The sequence below is a fragment of the Chiloscyllium plagiosum genome, unplaced genomic scaffold (genome assembly GCF_037043375.1).
Source record: "Chiloscyllium plagiosum isolate Xiang-an unplaced genomic scaffold, Cpla_swu_hap1 HiC_scaffold_4, whole genome shotgun sequence".
Taxonomy (NCBI): Eukaryota; Metazoa; Chordata; class Chondrichthyes; order Orectolobiformes; family Hemiscylliidae; genus Chiloscyllium; species Chiloscyllium plagiosum.
Window position 1 is genome coordinate 134758413 of NW_028270142.1, and position 26299 is coordinate 134784711.

Consider the following 26299-nt stretch of genomic DNA (forward strand, 5'->3'; position numbering starts at 1 on the left):
TTTGTCTACATAGCTACTCTTCTATTTCTCTCAGACTGTTAGGGGGCCTGTGGTACATTCCCAGCAATGCAACTGCTCCTTTTTAGTTTATAAGTTCCTATACTAGATTTTACTGCTGATGATCTTAAACAGTCAAGTTGAAGGCTGAGCTGTTTTTGGAAGCTGAAGGCATACTGCTGGAGTACAGGGACTTTGAATTTTTCTTGTCCCGCCTTACCTGGGGAAAGTCAAAATATCAACTCAATTCTCCATCACTTGAAAGCTAAAGAAAATGATAAATGTTGTGGAAGAAATGTTCACGTTTGGAACAACAGTCACTGCTCTATCACTCTTTTTACAATTTGATTCAACTATTTCTCCACAGATGCTGCTAGACCAACTGAGGTTCTCCAGCATTTTCTGTGTTTATTCTAGCACGGACTGGTTGGGCTCAATGACCTGTTTGTGGTAGGTCAATATTACAAAACAGAAGTCCTCTTAAACATAAATAAGTTAGAACTATTAAAGCTACTATATAAATACAAGTTGTTGCTAGAATAAGTAATAAAATGTTCCAAAACACATTATTGGCATCCTTCTTATAAAACAAATCCTCAGCAAGATTATATTAAAGGTAAAGAATTAATAATTGAGCTTAGTTTGAAACAACACTCAAGCAGAAGCATTTTTATTTGAAAACATATTTTAAAAATGCAAAGGAAGCATCCAATTTCTATTTCAGGATTTGTTTAATTATTTTGCTATGGTCTGACCACAGCCAATTACAAGCATAAAATATATTTGACTACAACAGCACATAGCAACATCTTCTGTAAAGTATTGCAATAACCAGACCTTGGGTCTATAAACTATGACATCACCATTGCTTAATTAGAGGCAAATACACAAGTTTCATTTTTTTGTAGATAACTGTTATGGAAAATGCAAATACTGTTTAAAAAACCATAAAAGCAAATTTTGCCATATGTCACACTAATTTCTAATAATTTTATAAAGTTACATTGTACAGTTAACACTTCTGCCAGAATCAACTGTGATAACAGAACTCTAAATGCAAGGAACATTCAACTGTTTGATATTGCTGTACATAATTTGGTTTGGTAACAAAGTATAAATGCATTTATGCTTTGAAAGCTACAGCAAAATGTTCTGTAGCTGATAAAAAAAGACATGAAGGCTGTCAAAGACTAACAGCTAGAAAGTTTGTATTTGTAGGTTCTGATCTGTGCAGTACTGCTATGTCAAAAAAAGTCTTCAATGAAATGTACTTATCTACAAGGAGTGATAAAGGTAAATTGCAAACAGATTTGAGAGAACTATCTGTATTTGTAGTTCATTATTATACCTGATAAGCTAAGTATTTGATATGATTTTATTCATATAATTATTAACAGAATTTGCAAGGATTCTAGTATAAATTATAATAAATTGCTTTATTGCAGCAATAAAAATTCCTATTTTAATGTTAAATCGAATGTGCTTCTACTACTATTTTGTTTCAAATGTAAATGGCAGAGTTGTAAATTGCAAACATTTCTTACCCTTTCCCTCCTTTTGATAGGTCAATGTTGTTGGTCAAGTAGAGATTGGAAAGAGTCATAATTTATTCCCCTAGTTCAATCATGTAGATTGGGCAATTTTGTATACCAGATGTTAGCAAAATCTGAATGCCAATTATTCACAACTCTAAATTCACAATTATGATTACATTAATGTCAGCTGTGACTCAAATGACAATATCATTTTGGAAGCTGTTATTGTTGCTATGCTTTACAGCTGTGAAGTATTTGATCACCATCTTGTCTAAATGTGTTATGGGGCATACTAAACTTTGGCTCCCACCCCTGTCTTTTGGCAGCTCCATTCTATTATTCAGCAACTGAATCACAATAAAGTTATCATACATTTTTCCCAAATAAAATAAAAGTATGGAGGACCTTTATGATAATGTTAAAGTTGTTTTGAGAATTATCTTTTTTTAATTGTTATCTATATATTTAAATAGTTTAGACAAGTTACATTTTTTCCTGGATATTTTTACGTTTAAAATAGTCTGTAGATTCTTTCCTAAACTACATAATCAACTTTTCAATGTTTTTTTTTTAAAGTTTATAAATCTAAGTCAATCTTCGTTTAAACTAATACTGGTCCAAGTAAGTGACAACTGAATGACAGGCAATATAAATTGTGAATATTCTGCTGCAATTTTAATGGTGACTGACTAAATCTTCATCACCGTAAAGTTAATTTATAATTGAGAATTCTGTTACATACAAACAAACTGACTACCTCCTCAACTACGGAGGAAAGCCCAGTAATTTCACCTTCTAATTTCAGCATTGTAGGATAATATTTATTAGGAAAATAAAGTACATAGTTTTTTTTCTTTATGTATCACTCTGCAAACTTTGTTTACGAAAGGACAAAACACTTGGTAGGCATTCATAAATTCTATGCCAGTGTGTTAAAATTTTTCAATTGTACATTTATCATACATTATTAACAATGTTTTCTACCCATTGGGCAGGATATGTGCATAATATATTCAAGTTATATACAGCACCTTACAAGTAAACATAAGAGACAGACAACAAAAGAAGCACCATATTTAAGTGAGGCACAACAAAGGTGGGAGCTCAGAGTGCAAGGGGATTCCTATATCTGCCCAAACCTGAAAATGAGGCACCTTATCTGCTCACATACTAATAACATGCAAGCCTCTTCAAAAATATATATAGATCAATTTCTACCACAGCTTACAGAACAAGCTAACATAGTAAGCATAAAGAGGTTCCTTCACACACTAAGTGTCTTATGACATACCATTGACTATTATAAGCTGACCTACAAATTATTTAAAGCAATAGCAGCATTCGAAGCAGCAGCAACACCAGCAAATAACTGGCTGTCTTCGGAAATCATATACCTTAAACACAACAAAAAGGAAAGTTTCAGAAACAAATTACAATAATGACTAATATTTGTTTACCTTTAATTCAAGAGTACAAGATACTGCAATGCATGAATAAAGGTCATTTATGAAAAAAAATCTTTAAAAATAGTAGAAGTGCAATATTGCCTGGTGTTGAAAAAATACATCTGCAAAAGTGAAGATCCATTCAGTGTTAAGTATTTATTTTGTTCGAGCATGTTTAAAAACATATATCTTCTTTGAGGAGCAGTTCCTTGCCATTCCTCTTGCCATTCCCAGTTTGAGGTTATTTGTTATGAGAGAAGGCTAAAGTAGAAGGCAAGATTCTAAGAAGATCCTTCATAGCCCTTGAAAAAACAGACCTAAAGCTAATCTGAACATTATAAAAATTAGTCTGTCAGCTTCTTTTAATACGTGTGACTGGTGAATTATATATGTTCACATTAGTCTAAGAAGAAGGTGGTCTTTGAAGATACATTTTTAACCAATAGTATCCGTGGCATGAATATTAAAAAGGACATAAAACAGAAATCATGGAACAGTGGACAAATTGGTTGGATACCTTGCTGCTCATTTCTAAGCATTTATGATTCAAATCTACAGCAGTTATGACTAACAAATTAAATATTCTTTCATTGAAGAATCATCCTAACATTTAGGTTGCCTGTACTTTTTGCTTGTTACTAAGAAAGAGAATTTGCTGATAAAGTGAGAAATTGGATAAACAATGACAACAATACGTCAAAATGTATGCTTAGCCCATTTACTGTGCAATGTGCATCATTGGTACTGACATATTTGAATCTACCAAAGGCTTGTTTCAAAACATGAGTGTGTAATTTGTGGGACAAATCTAAATCTTCAATTTCCATGTTACACTTCCTGTATGAGAGCAAAAGGACGAGGGTGTGGTATCAGAAATGGGAAGATAAACATTTTATAATCATGCATTACAAACAAGAAAATAACTTTGCTACTTGTGGGTTACCATCTAAGATGGCCATATCATATAACTGAAAACATGACAGCTGCTGTATAAACGTATATGTCAAATAAGTTATCATAAAGGAACAAAATGAGTTGTTTTTCGTCTTTTGAATCTATTTCTGTCCATGCCCACTTTTAATAGCAAGAATGAAACATGGAAAATACTGAAGTATTATTAGTCAAACAGTGCTAACTTTTATCAGTACGCAGCCAAAGATTACTACCTTTCCACTGCAGTGACATATATCAGGTATATCTGAGCCCACAAAAGTGGGAAATATATAAGCATTAGTTGCTGAATATATATTCAACTACTGGACATTATATCTTGGTACTCAGTTACACAACTGTTTTTCAATAAAAAAGAACAGCCTCAACGATGTTTTTATTTCATAAAATTTCATTCTATGTTTTCCATAAGCTGGAAAAGTGCACAAAGGTGAAAAAAAGCAAGAGGTGAAAAATAATGGGAAATTTGGTAAATCACATCTACTTTGCATTTTTAACTGAGGTCAAAGGAAAAATTTACAAAAATTCAATACAGTTTCAAGTTTTCAGTTTACGGGTCATTTCAGAAAGTAGTTTGGAAATGCAAGGAATTAAACACAGTTTAACATGCTGTAATGAGGAATGCAGTCAGCACAGACTGTATTTGCCACTCCTGGACACCCTCAGCGCCTCTAATGTGTGTCCCTGACAATATTTTGTTCTAACTGCTACAGAGACACATTGAAACAATGGATGAACAAATTAAAATCAGCATAATCATGGCATGGCTTTTGCTTTTTTTGAAATATTTTGCACATGCTGAACCCCAGTTTGGACCAAAAGTATCGGGTATATGTTTGAAACTTTGCAAAAGCAACAGGCTGTATAATTTGTTTAGAAATATTTCTCTACGTTGTGAGCATTTTCAGTGAAATAGACTCATCAATAAATTCATTTGTAAATGTAATGTGAACCATAAAGTCACTGCATTTCATGATTGTGCTAGAACTAATCTATTATCTTTTTTTAATGAATTTGACCATAAGCTTTCAAGTTTAAGCATTCAAGTTTGTTTTCTACAGACTGAACGTATAACACACTGAACAGTTATTGAACAGTTTTAACATTTGCAAATGTAATTTGAGAGTACTTAAATGAAGACCTTATTGTGGTACCTTATAACATCCAATTTACATAACACATTTTCATTAATTTCAGTGAGACTAATGTTAAGGATGTGCAAATATGCTGTAATCTTTGAGCAGTTGAAATTATGCATCACTCTATATATTTTAAACAGCTACAAATTTGGAGCTTAAACCACCTTCCATCTTGTGAACTTCCAAGATTTAAATTCTCATCATATTGTTCCTAATAGTTATTGCAATGACAGTTAACAGTTTGTGTCCCTGTATTTTCCACTTCCTGTGTAAATAGGCATTAGGGTGCAACCAGAAATCTCTTTTCACAAACAACCTCCATGCATTGAAAACACTAACTAAATCACCTGCATCCTTAGAAAATCTCTTATTTTCACATATGTGGAACTAAGTAAAGACAGTTTTAAGTTTTCCACTAAAGCAATTCCCCTTTTTTCAAACAAGAAAATAGTGCAACATTTAATTTTTTCACAAACAAGTTAATTCATTGCATTTTTTTCTTCCACTCTATTGTCTTGGCACTGAAAAGGAATTTAAGTTTTTTCTGTTTGAAAATATCACAAAACTGGCCAAAAAGGTATAGTTATCATTAAACACCTTATGCATCCATCTCAGGCAATTCAGTTACTACAAAAAATATCTATAAGCTAACATCAGAAATTCTATGTTAAGAATTTTTAAAATGAAATAATCCAGATACAAAAACTGTTTGCCAAAAGCTGCTAGTTTGCCAAAGTGGAAGTTATATACTGTTAGAATCATTATATCATGCACTCCTCAAAGAAAGTTAACAACTTTGTTTGGTTTTACTAAATTGTAACAATTCCTACTGAATAACAGTGTGTCACAGGAGTGCAACTCAATGGTGCCACACCTGTTTAAGTTCACAGATAGTTAAACAATATTTCCTGCATTCAAGTCCTTCCCTCTAAGTGGGACAATTGTACTGTCTTCACTATCCTGCTGAAAATGGTGTTCACTGTCCCTGTGTGTTGAAGGAGGCACATTGTGCTGGTGATGGAAAAATGCTGACCCTGGGTAATGACCCATGACCTCACTGTAAGTGGGTGGTGGTCCTTCCATCCTTCCATTGCTGCTATAATTTGTTGCACTTATGCCTGAATTGTTGCTTGGTGGGCGTGGTCCTCCACTATACATAGAGACATTGATCAAGTCGCTATCAAATATGGTTCTGTTAGGTGGAGCCCTGACAGACTCACGATTGAGTTCCAATTGTTGTTCAGGATCTCGAAGTTGCAATGCACAAAGCCTCTGATATGGAGGAGGTTCCTCTCCATCTGACAGTGAAATAGTAGGAGGAAGATCAATCTCATGTTGCATGTAGGGGTACATGGGTTGAAAGCGGCTACAGCGTTCCCTCTGCATGAATGATGGGGCTGTAAATCTGTCCCTTGATCTTGGAGTAGACATCAGCTGAAAGCAAACAAGAAACATCTAAAATTGTATTTGGACTGAGATAATAGCATGATTCTTATATAAAATTTAATACACTAATAACTTGCTAGTCAAACTGAAATCAGGTTTAGATTACTCTTAATATTCTCACCAGGTGTAGCTGGTGCAAAGTCAATTCAAAGACTGCAAAGTCAGTCCAGAAAGCAAAAGCAAGTACTGTCTAATATCAAAATCTAGTAACCTGAGAGCAGCAGCCATTAAACAGATCTGGCTTAAACAGATGTCAATCTAAGATCGGTATCTGCAGTATTACAGCACCATAAGATAAAGGTGATCCTACAGTAAAAGGCAAGGGCATTAGATTAGATTACTTACAGTGTGGAAACAGGCTCTTCGGCCCAACAAGTCCACACCCACCCACCGAAGCACAACCCACCCTACATTTACCCCTTCACCTAACACTACGCCAATTCACCTGACCTGCACATCTTTGGACTGTGGGAGGAAACCGGAGCTCCCGGAGGAAACCCACACAGACACGGGGAGAATGTGCAAACTCCACACAGTCAGTTGCCCGAGGCGGGAATTGAACCCAGGTCTCTGGCGCTGTGAGGCAGCAGTGCTAACCACTGTGCCACCGTGCCACCCACACCTTTAAAGGCATCTTTATGAAATTCAAGTTTAAAGGCATTAGGATTAAGTAAAATAAACTACCTGTTAAGTACTTTAAAAACTAAAAGCTGGGAAACAGTGAACACCTTTAAAACTCTACTAAATTTAAAAAATGTAAATACTTGTCCATAAAAGATAAATGTGAGGTAAACAAGAATTGGTGTGAGTTTATCTCCAACAGAGTGTTTTACCTGAAGTGGCATTGTTCAGTTATGGCATACCATAATATTTGAAACTAAGCGCGAATATTGTGGTATTGAAAAATTCACAGGCATTTATTATCACTAACAATTTTTAAAATCTTAAAATTCTCAGGTACGTAAGTATTTGGGCTATTATTAAACTATTAGATTACAACAGAAGCATGTTTCCAGGAGAGTGACATGCATCAAGTGATCTTAAACAAGATGGATTATGAGACTTTATACCCTCCAGTAACAAGCTATATAGAATGATTATATAATGAGCAGTCTCTTAAAGGCACATTGACCTACGACCATAACATTGACCATAAGGCAACAAGCAATTCCCCAAATTAATACAAAAATAGGAATGGAAGTGAGGAGGAAAAAGCAATCTAAGCAACTTCAATAGAAACAAAAAGTACAATGGGAAACATTGGAAAATCTAAATACTAGAATAAAAAGGTAATTTGGAGGAAGTTAAAATTCTAAAAAATGAAAGTGGTGGTGAAAATAAAGTTTTGAAATATTAATTAAATAGCCCCACATTCACTAAAGAGCATATCAGCTTCCTTTCTGAACAGCAGAATATTTGAGGAAGTTGATAATGCTTTCGCAGAAATAATTGATAAACTAAAGAGTTTGGAATGAACTAACCCCTGCTCCATCTAGCTTTTCAAGAAATCATACAGCACAGAAGAGGCTTCTTGTCCCATGGCATCCGCATGAGTCAAAACTAAGCTCAGTCTACATTAATCCAACTTTCTAGCACTTGGTCCAATAATTTGGATGTTATGAGTGGCAATACTGTAATGGATGATAACTGGTAAGGGAAGGAAGGAAACCGAGTTTTATTTAAGTAGAGAAAGGCTACGGAAAACTACAATGCTGAGGACTTGGGAGTCATCATGCACAAATCTGAAAAAGCTAGGATACAAGTTCAGCAGGCAACAGGGAGGGAAAACAGAATTTTGTCCTTTACTTCAAAGGAATGGAGTATAAAAATACGAAAGTCTTGCTGAAAGTATACCAGGCACCAATCAGACCACAGCTGGAAAATAGTGAACAGGTTTGGGCCCCTTAACCAAGGAAAGATATACTAGCATTGAGGGCAATCCACTTGACTGATTGTGAATACGCAAGACTGTCTCATGAGGACAGGTTGAGGAGATTGAAATTACTTACTGAAGTTTAGAAAAATAAAAGCCACCTTTGTGAAACATACAAGTGGACTTGACAGATTAGATGTAGAAAGGTTGTTAATGTCAATGAATGACAAGAGCTGTGGTTAGCTTCTGTTTTGATAAAGATTGTTATTGCCTGGCACATGTCAAAACAAAGGGTTGCCCATTTTCTCTGGGGGAGTTGATCTGTGGAATTCTTTATCTCTCAGGATTGTTGAGGCTGAGTCATTGATTACATTCAAGGCTGAGATAAATAGATTTTTAATCAATCAGGGAATCAAGAATTATGGGGGGAAAGGCAAGAAAGTTACCTTGAGGATTATCAGATCAGCCATGATCTCATTGAATGGTGGAGCAGACTCAATGGACTGAATAGCCTGTTTCTGCTCCTACATCTTATGGTCTCCTCTTTGTGGGTTTGCGAGCATGCAAAACGGCAGGAGCCAATCCTTATTAGGCTTTGTGATGTCTTTTAAAATTCACTGTACAAACTAGCTTAGATTGGAGAACAAGCCTAGTATTACTGTTATGTATTTTGCATGATTCCATGAACACAATGTGGTTACTTTTCCACTTTTGATGGTTTATACATTTCATACTATATAATGAATGTTTCATAGTTTGAAAACAACTTTACATCATCATTTAATTGGAACGTACCTCTGAAGCACCATGATGAGATACTGTGCTATCTGTTGGGCATAGGCCCCCTTCCTATTTGAAAAGAAAACATATTATCAAATAAGTGGTACAATATTATACTTGATTATAACCATCCCCAAGCCAAAAGGGGGTTAAAATTTCTGCATTCATGGTTTAAAATTCACTGAATATACACTGACTGGCAGAAATCTGCACTTCAGGTGTCGGCATTGTATGTGGTTGTAATCAATACATTAAACTCTTACATTAAACAATTTGGGCCAGTACCAAGTGCAGTTAATAGTGTGACCAACATTGGTTATGTTTTATACCATTCTCTGTTGTTAGGGTTGTGTTTATTGCAATACCTCCTTGTTAAACCAATTAAAACCATAAATAACTCCTTGAACATCAGGATCACAGCAATGTAGTTGATTCTTAAATGAACTCTGAAATGGTTTAGCAAGCCAGTCAGTTATGTCAAACTGCTGAAAAGCTTAAAGGAAGAGAAGAAACTAGATAGACCACTAGTATTGGCCCAGGCACCAGAAATTAAAATGGCAAATTCAGCCCTCTTGACTGTACAAAAGTCCTCCTCACAAATATTTGAGGTTTATGCCAAAACTGGGAAAGCTGTCCCACAGATTGCCTGTATGGTATGTTTCCATGACATCATAAACACCATCCCTGGGTACCCAATTAGCAGGATAAACCAGAGGTGGCAGCACAATAGTATCCTATTCGGAAAGATTTGCCCTGGAAATGGCAAACATTGGCAAAGAAACCTGCTGATTACCACTGCCTTGGCTGATGATCAGTGCTTCTCCAAATTGAAGCATTGAGGGTGGAAAGGGCACATGATGCACTCCGGATGGATGACTTCAACGTCAATCATTAAGAATAGCTTAGCAGCACCACCACCAATTGAATTGGACCAGTCCTAAAGAGTATACCAGCCAGTTTGGGTTTGCAGCAGGTGATTGGGGAACCAACAAAGAGGAAAACTGACTTGACCTTGTCTTCATAACCTACCTATCACAGATGTGACAGTTCATGACAGTATTGGTAGGAGTGAATCACAGACTAGTCCAGTATTTACTGCTCATCCCTAATTGGATTCAAGAAAGTGATGGTGAGCTGCCTATTTGCCGACAGATGTAGGCACACATGTAATGCTGTTAGGTAGAGAGTTACAGGATTTTGACCCAGCAGCAGTAAGAGAACAGCAATATAGTTCCAAGTGAGGGGAACTTGCAGGTGCTGTGTTTACTGCCTTTGTTCTTCCTTGTGTGTGTCTGAATGTGTGTGTGTGAATGTGTGTGTGTGTGTGTGTGTTGGTTCTTGTTTGGAAGGTGATGTTGAGGAAGCTTGGGTGAGTTGTTGTTGCAAGTCTTACAGATGGCGTACAGTGCTGCCATCGCACATTATTAATGAATGGTGGATGAAGTGTCAATGAAACTTGCTGATTTGTCCTGGATAGTGTTGATCTACTTCTGTGCTTTTGGATTTATACCCACCAAGGTAAGTGGGGAGTATTTCATCACACTCTTGGTTTGTGGCTTGTAGATGGTAGACTTAGAGGAGAAAGTGAGGTCTGCAGATGCTGGAGATCAGAGATGGAAATGTGTTGCTGGAAAAGCGCAGCAGGTCAGGCAGCATCTAGGGAACAGGAGAATCGACGTTTCGGGCATTAGCCCTTTTTCAGGAATCATCGACGTTTCGGGCATTAGCCCTTCTTCAGATGGTAGACTTAGGTGAGTTACTCATGACAGAAATAAGTTTTTCCTCTGTCTAATATATTAGGGTGCCTGCTCAAGAAATTCAATTTGGTGTATTAGACATGACCTACCCTTCACAAATCTATGTTGACTCTGTTTAATCAGCTCAAGTATCTCTAAGTGCTCACTCTGTCCTTAATTACAGATTCAAATAACTTTCCTACAACTTTTAGATTGTTAACAGAGAACTAATAGCATTAACAAAATCAACATCCTGCAATACTGTCTCGTCAAAACAACATGGTTAATTGTAAGGCATGGAAATAAAATGCCAGACATTAAACGTAACAATTATCTGCAGAATCCCAGCCACAATGAGATTTGTAGCATTATGAAAAATTCTGCTGCTTCAAAGAATAAATAAATTGTCAACAGCAGCATCCTCACTATTAGGATCACAACTGACTTTAAAAGAAAGTTAAATGTAAATTATTGGAAAGAATTCTGAGGAATAGGATAAACCGTAACATTGAAAACCATGGATAAATCTAGAATAAATCAGCAAGGATTTGTCAGAGGAAGGCTGCATCTGACTATAACTTGATTGAATTTTTTGAAGAAGTAAAAAGAAGTGGTGGTAGTATATTGACATTGAAACCTATGTCAATTTTAGCAACATTTGTTATAAGGTTTTTCATATCACATTGGTCATGGAAGTAAAAGCACATGGGATGCAAGCAAGAGTGGCAAATTGAATCAAGAAATAGCTTCGTCACAGAGACCAAAAGGTAACAGTTAACAGTTTTTGTGACTGGAAGATTTAGCATTTCTAGATCTCAGCATTAAGTCCCTTGGCTGGGGTATGATTAGCAAATTTTCAGATGTTACAAAAATTGGATGTGATTGATAGTGAGGAAGAAAACTGAGGAGTAATTAAAAAAAACAAGAGCTGAGGATGCTGAGCATCAGAAACAAAAACAGAAATTGCTGGGAAAACACAGCAGGTCTTGCAGCTTTCTCACTGCTGCCAAACAAACTGATGAGTCATACCAGACTTGAAATGTTAACTCTGATTCTCCCTTCATAAATACTGCTATACATGCTGAGTTTCTCCAGCATGTTGTTTCTTGCAATTGTACAATGCTAAGTCTTGCTTAAATCAAAAAAAGATGCCAAGTGAAGCCCAGTTTCTTTAAAGGAATTGGAGATAATGGCAATTAACACCTGAATCTTATTCTTTCCTAACAGATGCAGTGTGGAACACATAAACCACTTTCTATAGTTACTAATATTCGAGCAGAATTATTTTCCACAGTTCTTCAAAATTTAGAAATTGATGACACAACATGACTCAAAATTTGACTAATGCCTCAATGCCAATATCATGTCACTTAGGTTATGAAACCTTTTGGAATACTCTGCTAGAAAGGAAGCTTTATATTTATGTATGTTTAAGGTAGAGATTGATAGGCTTCTGATTACCAATGACGTACAATATGGGGATGAGGCAGGTAAATAGCATTGAACTGTTTGCTCAGCCATGAATGCATTGATTGGAGGGGCAGGCAGGCTTGATGAGCTGAATGGTCCACTCCTGTTCCTCATTACCTATTACAAAAAAAATGATGAATTCCACTTTATAATCAGGTGATAAATAAATGGATTAATGGTAAATTTTCATTTGATATGCCAAATATTAATAATTATTGCAAAACACAATTTCACAGTAACTAAGTGATAAAAAAATCAAGAATGTACAAAAAGAGATTAGTAATCTCAATTTAACTAGATACAATTTCAGCTGCTCATCGGGAAGATGTAAGTAGAATCAAGAAAACAAAAACATATGATTCAGTCCTATTGTTTTCTGCTCACATTGAATTCCTTTTTCTTTACATATACTTCTTCCCATTCAATCCCCAAAACAGTGCAACTACATACATTTTTCAAATTTCTCCATTAGTGCTTTCTGATAAAGTGCTGGCAATAGGACTTTATTCCTGGAACAGGCTAAACCGATCAAAACATTTCAACAAGGTAGCCCAGACCCTAACTTTGCTAGTTGTTTTCAACAGATGTAATGTGGATATTCCAGGAGAAATGTTGTTGGTCAAACCAATTAGTTTTAAATAAAACATAATTTACATGACTACTGAATGAAACACAAACAAAAGAGAACAGAATACAGAATAACTTGACCTATCCAAAAATCCAGCAGATTAGACCAATTTAATGATGCTGTTCCAAATGCTTGCAACAATCTCCATATACACCCCTTTGCACAAAAGGTAAAATCAAACACAGGTTCCTACAGGATAGAACTCAGAGAGAATACCAGCCTGGACCTGCTTCTTTGGGCCCAGCAGCTGCATACACTACTGCTAAAAAACAAACCAAACCAGAATAAAGCTGAGCTGGGAGAACTGGCCATGCCCCTTTCATTGTGCAAGTGTTCTTTTTTAAAACTTGAAAGCCCTGTGCCTGAGACAAGTATCTATTGTCTATTATCAAATTGGCCCCAAAACCTTTAACCCCAAACTTTTCGCTGTTTACGGCCTCTCTGAAAAAAAACCCAAGGACAGCTAACCTTGTTAAAGGAGCAGCTTCATCGCAACTGATCCATGTAGTAGTTTGTTAAGTCATTTCAGTGGATAGTTAAGAATTGAATTCTGTGGATTGTTACCAATGACACACACCAAGATGAATATCAACTGGAAGCTCATCAACTTAGTCAAAGTCTCTCTTTGGTCTTCCTAAAAGTGTTTGGTCTTTCAGCATTTACTTTGACCAGGTGGTACAGAATGCCACATTTCAAAGTTCAGGATTACATTCTGAAATACATTAAAGCTTGGGGAAGATGCCACAAAGGCAGAACTGGGAAAGACCATCATTAACGCCATTAAACATAGCGGCTGAAAACTGAGTAAAAATGTATGTTGTACATGTCACATGTAATAAAACAATGTAAACATGAGCAGTAATCATAAATGTACTGAGTAACATACAACATGTGGAAGAAATTGATTTGAGAGGCAACATTACTGATTGAAACACTGGGGACTTGACAAGGTAGGTGTGAGTTTAGGAGCAGAAGGCATAATCTCAAAAATTAGGTGACGCACATTTAAGGCGGAGAAGAGGAGGAATTTCTTCTCTCAGAGGGTAATGAATCTGTGAATTTTTTTAAACCGCAGAGGGCTTTATTCATGGCTGAGATAGACAAAGTTTTACTCAGTAAGAAAATCAAGTGTTATTGAGTAAAGTCAGGAAAGTGGAGTCAAGGATTATCAATTCAACCATGATCTCAGTCAAAGGTAGAGCAGACTTAATGGGCTGAATAGCCTATTTCTGCATACAACTATTATGGATGCCATCTCAATGTCAGGTTTAACTCGTACCTTCTTTTATGCTTTTCGTAAGCAACATGGAAAGATTCTTGCTAGGCAGTGATGAGTTGCTAAATGACAGGAGTCACCTTTAGAAGCAGAAGACTTGCAGCACTGACAGCTGGGACTGTCCAGGACTGAAAATGCTACTGCCGCAACTCATCCCCGAGGAGACCAGACCAGCCCAGGCCCAAACTCCGACCTCATGGCGTCCCACCCCAGGGGAGGCCCAGCCCGACCACGACCGATTGACATAGCTCCTGAAACAGCAGACTCGCACTGCCAACCCCGGGACCATCCAGATGCAAGAAAACTACAGGGAACCCCGGGACCATCCAGATGCAAGAAAACTACAGGGAAATGGGGAAAATGTGCTGGCCTGCGGTGAGACTGAAACAATGCAGTTTCAAGTCCCTGCTCTCTAGCATACTCCCAGCAAATGTCCAAGTTATCGAAAACAAAATGGATGAACTCAGATCTGGACTTAACATCCAGGGAGATCTGAGACACTGCTGTGTACACGGTTTCACAGAGTTTTAGTTTACTCTTGCCATAATGACTGTGACTTGCAAGCTGAGGGGTGCATGGACTGCACGGCATCCTCAGGTAAGGCAAAGGGCAGAGGAGTACGTTTCCTAATCAACACCTCCTGGTGTTCAGATGTGGAGACCCTGGTGAGCCACTGCCCCTGGACCTAGAATGTCTTATAGGAAAATGCCGTAACTACTATCTGCTGTGCAAGTTCACCTCTGCCACCCTGACAGCAGTCTACTAACCACCCCATGTAGATGAAAAGAATACCCTGGAACAAATTTTCACCATCACAAACATTCTGGACATGAAATTCCCTAAGGCCTTATTCAGCGCCGGCCAGTGACCTCAACCAAGCCAACTTTAAGAGGGTGTTGCCAAAGTACCACCAACTCATCTCCTGCCCACCTAGAAGATGAAATATTCTGGACCACTGCTACACAACCAAAGATGCCTACCTCTCCAGCTCCCTTCCATGCTTCAGAAAATCAGATCAAAACGCTGTGTTCCTCCTCCCAGCTTATAAGCAGATGCTGAAATGGGAGAATCCTTCATAGAAAGAAATGCAATGCTAGTCTGAGGCAGTGGAAAAGCGTCTCCTTGGAACTGCTTGGAATTGGTGGACTGGACCAGATTTAAGAACTCAGCAGAAATCCTGGACTGGACTTCATTAACAAATGCGTGGAAGCCAAAGAAGTCAATCCAGGTATTCCCCAAATATGAACCAGGAAATCCACTCCCTACTGAAAACCAGGTGTGCAGCATTCAAGTCGGATGACCCAGACCCATACAGCAAAATCCAGATACGACCTTCGCAAAGTCATTGGAGGTGCCAAGAGGCAGTACCGGACCAAGTTAGAGGCCCAAACCAACCATACACACTCCCACGGCCTGTGGCAAAGCCTAAACAACATAATGGGATACAAAATGAAGCAGAGCAAGATTACAGACAAAGAGACATCCCTCTCTGACGCGCTCAATGCGTTCGATGTTCGCTTCAGGCAGAGTGCCAGAGGTCCGGTGTCACCTGCCCCAACAATCCCGGATGCACCTGTTCCCTCTGGCATGGCTGCAGATGGCAGATCAGTCTTCCTGGGAATCAATACAAGGAAAGCAATAGGTCCGGACAGAGTCCCGATCATGCATTTTGATCCTGTGTGGACCAGCTGGCAATGGCATTCACTGACATCTTCAACCTCTCCTTCCTACAAGCCAAAACCCCCATCTGCTTCAAGAAGACCATCATCATCCCAGAATATAAGAAAACATGTGAAATGTGCCTTAGTGACTACTGCCAGGTGGCTCTGACCTCCATAATCATGAAGTGCTTCGAGAGGCTGGTCATGGCCCACATCAACTGTAGTCCCACAGCCTGACATAACAGGTCCATAGCGTACACCATTTACCTAGCCCTCCACTCATCCCAGGAATACCTGGACAACAAGGACACCTACGGCAAACACCTGCTCCATTTGAACACCATTATCCCCTCCAGTCTCAAAACTCCAAAACCCAGGTCTCAGCTCCGCCAACTGGATCCTCAGTTTCCTGACCCATAGACAAATGCACCTCCTCTATGATAGCACTCAACACTGGAGCTCCCCAAGGGTCCATTCTCAGCCCTGTACTATACTCCCTGTACACCCATGACTGTGTTGCCAAGTTCCAAATGAAATGCCATCTACAACTTTACTGACGACACTACCATGGTAGGACAAATATCAAACAGCGACGTGGTACAATGATAACAACCTCTCTCTCAATGTCAGCAGAACTAAAGAACTGATCATTGACTTCAGAAAGAAAGGAAGAAAACACACCCCCAACCAAATCAATGGAGCGGAGATTAAGAGGGTTGAAAGTGTCAAGTTCCTAAGAGTGACAATAACCAACAACCTGTCCTGGACTACCCACATAGATGCAACGGTCAAGAACGCAGAACAATGCCTCTTCCTCCTCAGGTGGTCAGGAAGTTTGGGTAGTCCATAAGGACCCTGATCAACTTTTAAACATGCACCGCAGAAAGCATACTGTACGGATGCATAATAGCCAGGAGCGTAAGAAATTACAGAAGGTTGTGTGCACAGCCTAGACCATCATGAAAGCCAACCTCCCATCCATGGACTCCATTTGCACCCTTTGTTGCTACAGAAAGGCTGCCAACAAAATCAAAGACCCGTTCCACACTGGTAATTATCTCTTATAACCTCCTCCATCAGCTGGTCAGAGTCAGAAGCTCAGGGTGAGGAACTGAGTGACAGGCACTACACCATCTGACTTGACTCTTCCTGCCCTGTTGTGGGTTGTTTTCCTCCTGGAATGACAAAGAGATAAATAGAGAGAGAGAGAGCAAGAGAAAGGGGCAGGTATTATGGGAAATGAAAGTGGGTGGCACAGGTGGGGAGGTGTCCTGAGTGAGAGTACATAGTGCAGAGGCCATGTTGAGGATTGGTATGGGTAAGAATATGTAGAGATGATGTTGCAGGCAATAACAACAGCTTAAGTCTTGGTGGGAGATGGTGAAATTTATCCTGGTAGAATAGAGAAGGAAATAAATCTTCTTCCCACAGGCATTTTTCCAGCCAACAGAGGGTGCTTCATCTTGGGTGACGACCTGGGGGTGGCAGGGTCTGATATCATGGTCTCCTTTGCTGGCTCTTGTGAAGGAGGAAGTCACATGTTGGTATCATCCCATCCAGCAGGACTTCTAGGACATTGTTCACAAAGGGTACTGACTTTCCCCAGTCTACCATGTTTGAGGTAAATGACAGGAACTCTGCAGGGCAGCCTTAGACTGACAGTGCTCGTTTGGGTGCACAATGGTCTTGTAAAGACGGTACAGGTATAAAGGATATCTACTGAATGGACAGTTGTTGCAGAAACAGCGTGTGGTAAGATAGGATAGAAATTGGATGTGAGAGACACCTCAAGGTGGGGTAGGTAGTCAATGAGACAAATTTCTCACAGACTAGTCAAGAGCGGCCTGATGTAGTCATATGCAGGGATATGTCCTATCCCATTGAGGACCCAACAGAGGTGGCAACACATTGGTATACAGTCAGGAGGGAATAATATAGTCACAGAGTCATATAGCAGTGAAACAGGTCCAACCAGTCCTTACTGAACATAATCCCAAACTAAACTAGTTCCGTTTGCCTGCTCCTGGCCCATATCCCTTCAAACCTTTCCTGCATTCTTGCATTTAATAGGGTACTGCAGGGTTCAGTGCTGGGACTCCAGCTATTCATTATACATATTAATGATTTGGAAAAGGAATTGAATGCAATATCTCCAAATTTGCAGATGACACTGAGCTGAATGGCAGTGAGCGTTGTGAGGAGGAGCCTAAGATGCTGCAGGCTGGCTTGGACAGGCTGCCTCAGTGGGCAAATACTTGGTAAGTGCAATATGATGTGGATAGATGTGAGGTTATCTATCCACTTTGGTCACAAAAACAGGAAGGCAGATTATTATCTGAATGGTAGCAGTTTAGGAAAAGGGGAGGTGCAACAAGCTATGGTTATGCTTGCCTTCACAGCAAGAGGATTTGAGCATAGGAGTGGGGATGTCTTGGTGCAGTTATACAAGGCCTTGATGAGGCCACACCTTGAGTCCTGTGTACAGTCTTCTAGTCTGAGGAAGAATATTCTCGCTATTGAGGAGGTCCAGCAAAGGTTCACCATACTGATTCCCAGGATGGCAGGAGTGAAATATGAAGAAAGACTTGATTGACTGGGCTTGTACTGCCTGGAATTTATGAGTGAGTGAGTGAGAGAGAGAGAGAGAGAAAGAGAGAGAGAGAGAGAGACAGTGTGTGTGTGTTTTGTGGGGGGGGGGGGCGGTGATGGTGTGGGGCCTCCTAGAAACATTTTAAATCCAGGTGCAACTGGACAGGCTCCATGTGGGAAGAATATTCCTGATGTCGGAGAAGTCCAGAACCAGGGGTCACAGTCTAAAACTAAGGTATAGGCCGTTCAGGACTGAGATGAGGCAGAATTTTTTCACTCAGAGTTCGGAATCTGTGAAATTCTCTATTACAGGAAGCTGTTGGGGGCAGTTCATTAGATCTATTCAAGCAGAAGCTGGATGTAGCCCTTGCAGCTAAAGGGATCAAGGGTTTGGAGAGAAAGCAGTTATCGGATACTGAAATTGCGCCATCAGCCATGATCATATTGACTGGTAGTGCAGGCTTGAAGGGCTGAATGGCCTACTCCAGTACCTATTGTCTATGTTTCTATGTTTCTTCAGAACTGAAAAGTGTTGGAATTTATTTAATACTATTGACAGATTGTCCAAAGGCTCAGTGCAAAAGACCAAGGGGTTGTTAATATTGGTGAAAGAGAGAAAGAGATATAAAATGGTTATAAATTAAGATGTGAAAGGAAGAGTGAAATAACTCTTCAGAGACTGACACCCCATCACCAATAACCCTTTATTTAGAAATGCACAGCCTTTGACAACAGCACTACCCCTCATTGAGTCAGGCATATTAGAGGCAGCAATATCCCTGACATTAACCCTTTTATGTCAGCCAGGTCTCCCCAGTTGGACCAGATTGTTGACTCAAAAAGTTCCAGACCACACAAAATGTTTCATTAACCTCTTTATTTTAGCTTAGCCGTCGAAAGGTCTGGAGTCAACACCAGAGTAACAGTCAAGCTCCCACTAGCTAGTGTGCTTCCAATTAAACCTGTTGGACTATAACCTGGTGTTGTGTGATTTTTAACTTTGTACACCCCAATCCAACACCGGCATCTCCAAATCATATATAAGAAGTGTTAGAGCAGCACAAAATGGCCGACAACTGCACATGGTGAATGCAGCAGAACATGGCTGACAATAGTTATAGTACTTGGGAAAATACTTGCTTAATGCAGTCTTCACAAGTAGAACAATAGTAGCTCTGCATAATTCTGGTAACTGAATTGAGATAGAATGTTCAGCTGCAGTTGCTTACATAAAGAAGAAGTTTTCACACTAATTAGTTGATTAAATAATTCAAGAAAAACAATTTGTTACAATATAAGAGTAGGTTTTAGTGTCACTGTTGGAATATTGCATGCAATTCTGGTCTCCTTCCTATCAGAAAGATGTTATGAAACTTGAAAGGGCTCAGAAAAGATTTACAAGGATTTTGCCAGGGTTGGAGGATTTGAGCTATACGGAGAGGTAGAATAGGCTGGGGCTGTTTTCCCTGGAGCGTCGGAGGCTGAAGGGTGACCTTATCGAGGTTTACAAAATCATGAGGGGCATGGATAGGATAAATAGACAAACTCTCTTCCCTGTAGTGGGGGAGACAAGACCTAGAGAACATAGGTTTAGGGTGAGAGGGGAAAAATATAAAAGAGACCTAAGGGCAACTTTGTCATGCAGAGGGTGGTACGTGTATGGAATGAGCTGCCAGAGGAAGTGGTGGAGGCTAGTACAATTGCAACATTTAAAAGGCATTTGGATGGGTATATGAATAGGAAGAGTTTGGAGGGATATGGGCCGGGTGCTGGCAGGTGGGACTAGATTGGGTTGGAATATCTGGTCGGCATGGACAAGTTGGACCAAAGGGTCTGTTGCTGTGCTGTACACCTTTATGACTCTATATAGATTTTGAAGTAGTTACAGATACATATATATAAAAAAAGTCACTAAAAGCATTGAAAGAAAAGATTCACACCAGCCTCAGACATTTAAAGCAGCCCCTGTTCACTACAGAGAGGACTGAATACAGAGATCAGCAGGCATTGGAATGTTGATTGAATGAACACATTAAGACACAACTTGTTAGCTAAAGAATTCTAACATTAGGTGTAACGACATAACTTTGTTGGAACTGATCAAAAATCAATATTCTTTTATATATCCTCAAATGAGGAAGTTAAAAGGTCCTGAAGTCATAGGCAAGTATCTAATTAATTGGCAGTTAACATGGTGCAGCTAGTAAATGTTACTTGAATATGGTATCCATTATGAAAAGCCTCAAGAAGATAAGGGAGTCTGGGAAAACATTATGAAGTTCCAGGGGTGGACCACAAGTCTATCCATCCAGTGATATGATTAGCTTAACTGGAAATACACTGAAATTGCTCACACAAGCTTGAACTGTATAAGATGCTGTACCAGAGAGCTAACTACAAAGGGATAACTTGGCACCATTGACCAATGATAACCAAAGAGTGCGTGTGTGGTGGAGGGAGGGGAGGGGCACTGTGCACTGAGAAGTTAAGCTGTAAATCGTAATAAAAGTTACTTGACAGCTACCACTGGATTTGGACTTTCATTAGAAAATATGAGATCTAACACTAAGGTCGTGTTTGATAACCATTTCCAAAGATCCAAACTAATTGGCAACAAACGTATTAGGGAAATCCATTGGTAACCATAATCAGAGATCAGAAATTTATAATAATTGGTATACAGCCAGGAAAATGAGGAAAAATTATTTCCCACAGATGGTGGTTAAGATCATGAATTTACAACCTGAAAGATTCCAAAAAGCAATTGGACATGCATTTGCAAAGAAAAACTACATCAAAGAGGTTAGGTCAAATATTGAGTGTGGCATTAAAATGGACAGCTCTTTCATAGAACTGGCACAGAAACTTTGGGCCAAACGATATCCTTTTTTGCTGTAAAATTTTATAATTCTAGCTGTGGATTACTATCTTGACTGGCTTACAGCCAGCAAACAGTCATACACTGAACTGGACCATAACTATTCCTGTTATATATTAACTATCTGCGTGAGGGAACTAACAGCATTGTTGCTGAGTTTGCAGATGACACAAATATATGTGGAGGGATAGGTAGAGTTGAGGAAGCAGGGAGACTGTAGAAGGACTTGGACAGGCTAGAAGAGTCTACAAAGTGACAGATGGAATACAATGCGGGAAAGTATGACATTATGCACTTTGTTAGGAAGAATAGTGGTGTAGACTATTTATTAAATGGGGCAAGGTTTTGGAAATCTTATGAGTCCTAGTTAGGATTCACTTAAGTTTAACATGCAGGTCCAGTTGGCACTTTGTAAGGCAAATGCAATGTTAGTATTCATTTCAAGAGAGCTAGAATACAAGAGCAGAGATGTACTGCTCAATCTGTATAAGGCTCTAGTCAAATCGCATTTGGAATATTGTGAGAAATGTTGGGTCCCTTGTCAAGAGAAGGATGTGTTGGTAAAGGAGGAGGTCCAGAGGAGGTTTGCAAGAATGATCCCAGGGTTAAACAACTTGTCATGATGAGCAGTTGAGAACTCTGGACCTGTACTTGAAGGAGTTTATAAGGATGAGGGGGGAATCTCATTGAAACTTACAGTAAAATGGCAGGCCTGGATAGGGTGGGTGTGGAGAAGATGTTTCCACTAGTAGAAAAGACTAGAACCTGAGAACATAGCCTCAGAGTGAAGAGACAACCTTTTAGAATTGAGATGAGGAGGAATTTCATTAGCTCGAGGGTGATGAATCTGTCGAATTCATTGCTGCAGAAGGCTGTAAAGGCCAAGTCTTTGACTATCTTTAAGACAGAGGTAGATAGGTTCTTGATTAGTTAGGGGATCAAGGAATACAAAATGTAGGAGAATGGAGTTGAGAAACATATCAAGATCAAATGGCAGAGGAAACTCAATGGGCCAAAAGGTCTAATTCTGCTCATATACCTTATGATCTTATAAACCATCTGCTGTTAACGTGCACATGGAAATATCACAACCAGTGACAGTACTAGGCAGCTGCAGCCATACATTTTTCCTGACCTCCTTCAAAGCATTGCAGAATGTGGATTTATCTGGATGGTGCTGTAGAATAGGGTAGAACACAGACTTTTTTTTAACACAAGCACTACCTTCACTTCAGTAACTAGCAACTGGGAATGTTGAATGCTTGATCAATCTTTTAAGACTTATACCTACACATAAGTTTTGTTCCTCCTCATTTGCTTGACACTGCTTAAGTCCCTGTTCTTTCAGCCTTGACAAAGACTGCTAAAGGATAAAAAGCTTCTTCGTCCTTTCTAAAAAAAAAGATGGTATAAGTTTTGCCGCCCAATTGTAAAGCTTGTCGCTTATTACCATCTTCGAGAGCAAATGAAAAATTGGCAACAAATCCTAGTCTTTCCACCACTGCCCAAATTCTATGAAAGATAAAATATCTTACAACTACATCCATTTCTATTGCAAATTATATATATTCCCAATGGTCTTAAATTCCTCTTTAATCACTTCAGAAAATAATTATGTAAATTATACTCTTTAAACACTTTGGTTTCTTTAGGTTACGAACCAATGATATTTATAAAGTATTAATCATGGATGTTTCTAAGCAAACCTAACAAGCTTTGTGAACCTTTTAGGTAGAAAATTTGAAACTCCTCATCTTTAAACGTTTCTGTCTATTCAAATTTAATAGCTTTTTCATTACATGTATGTTCAGAATTGTCTGTGGAAATTTAACAGATATCCATTTAGCAAAAATGGAGCAATATGGGTTGAAAGATATTTTAATTTTAGCACATTCATTAATATGAGAACAAGTCAAGTTTACATAAAATTAGCAATGTGTTAAATTACAGTAGAATGAGGCAGTTTAGAAACAAAAATAGCATATATTTAAAAGTTCCTTTGGAATAGTATGTTATATATATTTTTATATACACACCTACAATGTTATTTTGTAAATCTAGATTCAATTTTAACAAGTGCTATATGAAACTTACAGGCTGTAAAGCTTCCTCTTGCCTCCTGGCCTGACTTTGCCGGTTTATGAAAGACCTTGTTAAATGCTTGTAGTGGTTCAGCAAGCAAATGATCACGACCACCATTACTGTCATTGCCACAACAATGACAATTATCTTGACAAATTCTTGTTCAGCTGAAATGACAAACAAAATAAAACTAATTTTCTTAAACTTGTTAGGCTAGATCATACTTAAAACAAATACAGATAGTTCTGATTAGCAGTCATTCCTTAAAATACCCTCTTTGACAGCATTTCAACATTATTCAGCATTATAGAGTCATGGGGATGTACAGCATCTTTACAGACCCTTCCGTCCAACCTGTCCATGCTGACCAGATATCCCAACCCAATCTAGTCCCACCTGCCAGCACCCAGCCCATATCCCTCCAAACCCTTCCTATTTGTCCATTAAAGTTTGATAAATTCCTGTTTGTACTTAGTTGATATTTATTTAAATAAATTATTTTCTACTGAATTTAAAATACATCATGAAAGAAGATTTAAAAAGAGCTACCTTTTTCCCAAATCCATTCATTTGACTGTGTTACCTTCACATTGGTGACATTCACCTCATCATTCTGCATAATCAAGATGTGGATTTCAGCAATACACATGCAGCTGCACTTAAACATGCTACATTAGTAGAATGAGGCAGACTTCAGAGGCAGTACGAAGTTCACAATGTCTGCATGCACTGTCGATATTGCAATACTCAGGTGTTAGACTTAAACACTGTGGCAGAGACTGTGATGACCACAAATTAACTGAAATGAATGGATGAAACACACAGTGTGGCAGGATGTTCTTATGCTGTGGAAACAGCTTATACGGCATTTGGCCTTGCCTCTTCTGCTTGGCAAAGGAGTTTTTCTGCTAGTTGTTTACTAAATTTAAATATACAGGAAAAGAACTAGACATTTCAACTTCTGGGTTCTTCAGCCAGCTCACCACAAAGGAAACTAGAACAGTACATGAGAGTATGCAAAGTCCAACGGACGGATGAGACAACACCCTGACTACAGTGGATTTTTGCTACATGCCTTGTAATCTTGATATTGAAAAGCACAACTTATGCTTTATCTTTCATTTTTTTGCAACAAACATTATTGTCAATTTCTACTGAAAGGGAATAATTTTGTCTGACTCTGAAATGAACATAGTTAGGACAACTGTGTATTCAAAGCTCTTATATTTTCAAATAAAACATTGTGTAGTGCCACTATTCTATTTTCCAGTGTTTAAGATTTAGCAGTCTAGTTGTCAAAAATTTTAAATGTGCATGATGGGCATGAGGAGACGAGCAGTATTTCTTCTTTTACTAAAAGACAGACAATGCCTTCAATCTTTAACAAGCTTAGCACAATTTTGAGTGTTTAGAAGTAATCTGCCCTGAGAGTGAACTTCCCATCTTCAATACCTGTAAGTGGTCATTAAAAAGTTTTAATTTCGTGCTGGGCACACGAACAAAAATAAGCAGACTAAGGGACAGAGTCTACATCGAAAAGCATGGATATTTAACACTAACATAAAATCAGTTTAATGAGGCTTTGGAGGCCATCTAATTTCTACGTAACCTTCATCTTCAGCTCCATAATTAAAAAGCAAACAGTTGTACATCATAATACTTCAAAAACATAGCTATTACAATGATCCACAGAATAACAATTTTTGAAGGAAACTACACAAATTTTGTGATTTGTTTACACCAGTTTTTATAAGACCATGTGATGTAGAAGTAGGCCATTAACCCATTAAGTACGCTCTGCCCTTCAATGAGACAATGGCTGATCTAATAAGCCTCAACTCTGCTTTCTTGCCTTTTCCCCATTTACCTCAATTTTGTGACTGATTAAAAAATCTCACTATCACAAACTTGAATTTTTTTAATTCATTCATGGGATGTGGGTATCACTGGCTCGGCCTGCATTTATTGCCTAGGAGAAAGTGAGGACTGCAGATGCAGGAGTTCAGAGTCAAGAAAAGCACAGCAGATCAGGCAGCATCCGAGGAGCAGGAGAATCAATGTTTCAGGCAAGAGACCTTCATCAGGAGCATTTATTGCCATTCTCAAATTGCCCAGAGGATAGTTAAGAGTCAACCACATTGCTGAGGTCTGGAATCACATGTAGACCAGACCAGGTAAAGATAGCACTTGCGTTCCCTAAAGGACATTAGTGAACCATAAGGGTTTTTCCAACAATTGGCATTTGATTCATGGTCATCATTAGACTCTTAATTCCAGATTTTTATTCAATTCAAACTCTCTCATCTGCCATGGCAGGATTCGAACCCAGGTCCCCAGATTAACAGTCCAGCGATAATATCACTAGGCCATTGCCTTCCTTGATAACTCAATATACTTAATAACTCATATGCTTAATAAGTAACATACTCAATAACTCAACCTCCATAGAGCTGTATGGTAAAGAATTCCACAGATTTACTACTTTCTGAGAGAAGAACTCATTCTCATCTCTGTCTTAAATGGACATTTGTTCTGAGATTATTGTCTTCTGTCCTAGATTCTCATACAAGGGCCAATAAACTTTCCACATCTATTCTGTTAAGTTCTGTATGCTTCAATAAAGTCACCTCTCATTCTCTCTTCCATGAGTACAGGTTCAAACTACTCAACCTTTCCTCATTACACAGTCCCTCATACATGGAATCAATGAGGGACAATTGTCAATGCCCGTATATCTTTCCTTAGATAAGGGAAAAAAACTATTCAGAATATTCCAGCCGTGGTCTGAATATTGCAAAACATCTGTACTTTTA

The 26299-nt window shown here is 38.6% G+C and overlaps 1 protein-coding gene across 12 annotated transcripts in view; it reads right to left on the minus strand.

The window, feature by feature from the left end:
- Positions 1–651: 651 nt before the first annotated feature.
- Positions 652–26299, minus strand: part of ldlrad4a (low density lipoprotein receptor class A domain containing 4a) — a 240502-nt gene continuing 214854 nt past the window's right edge. For 10 of the 12 annotated variants that reach the window (XM_087986707.1, XM_087986708.1, XM_087986706.1 and 7 more), the window contains 3 exons: positions 23499–23653; positions 9182–9235; positions 652–6501 (listed from right to left, as the gene is read on the minus strand). In XM_087986707.1, the coding sequence (XP_087842833.1) occupies positions 5962–6501; positions 9182–9235; positions 23499–23653 (749 nt within the window). In that variant the 3' untranslated portion in view covers positions 652–5961. Of the gene's footprint in view, positions 6502–9181; positions 9236–23498; positions 23654–24035; positions 24362–26299 lie in introns of those variants that run through there. The other 2 variants (XM_043687715.2, XM_043687713.2) reach the window with 2 other exon arrangements.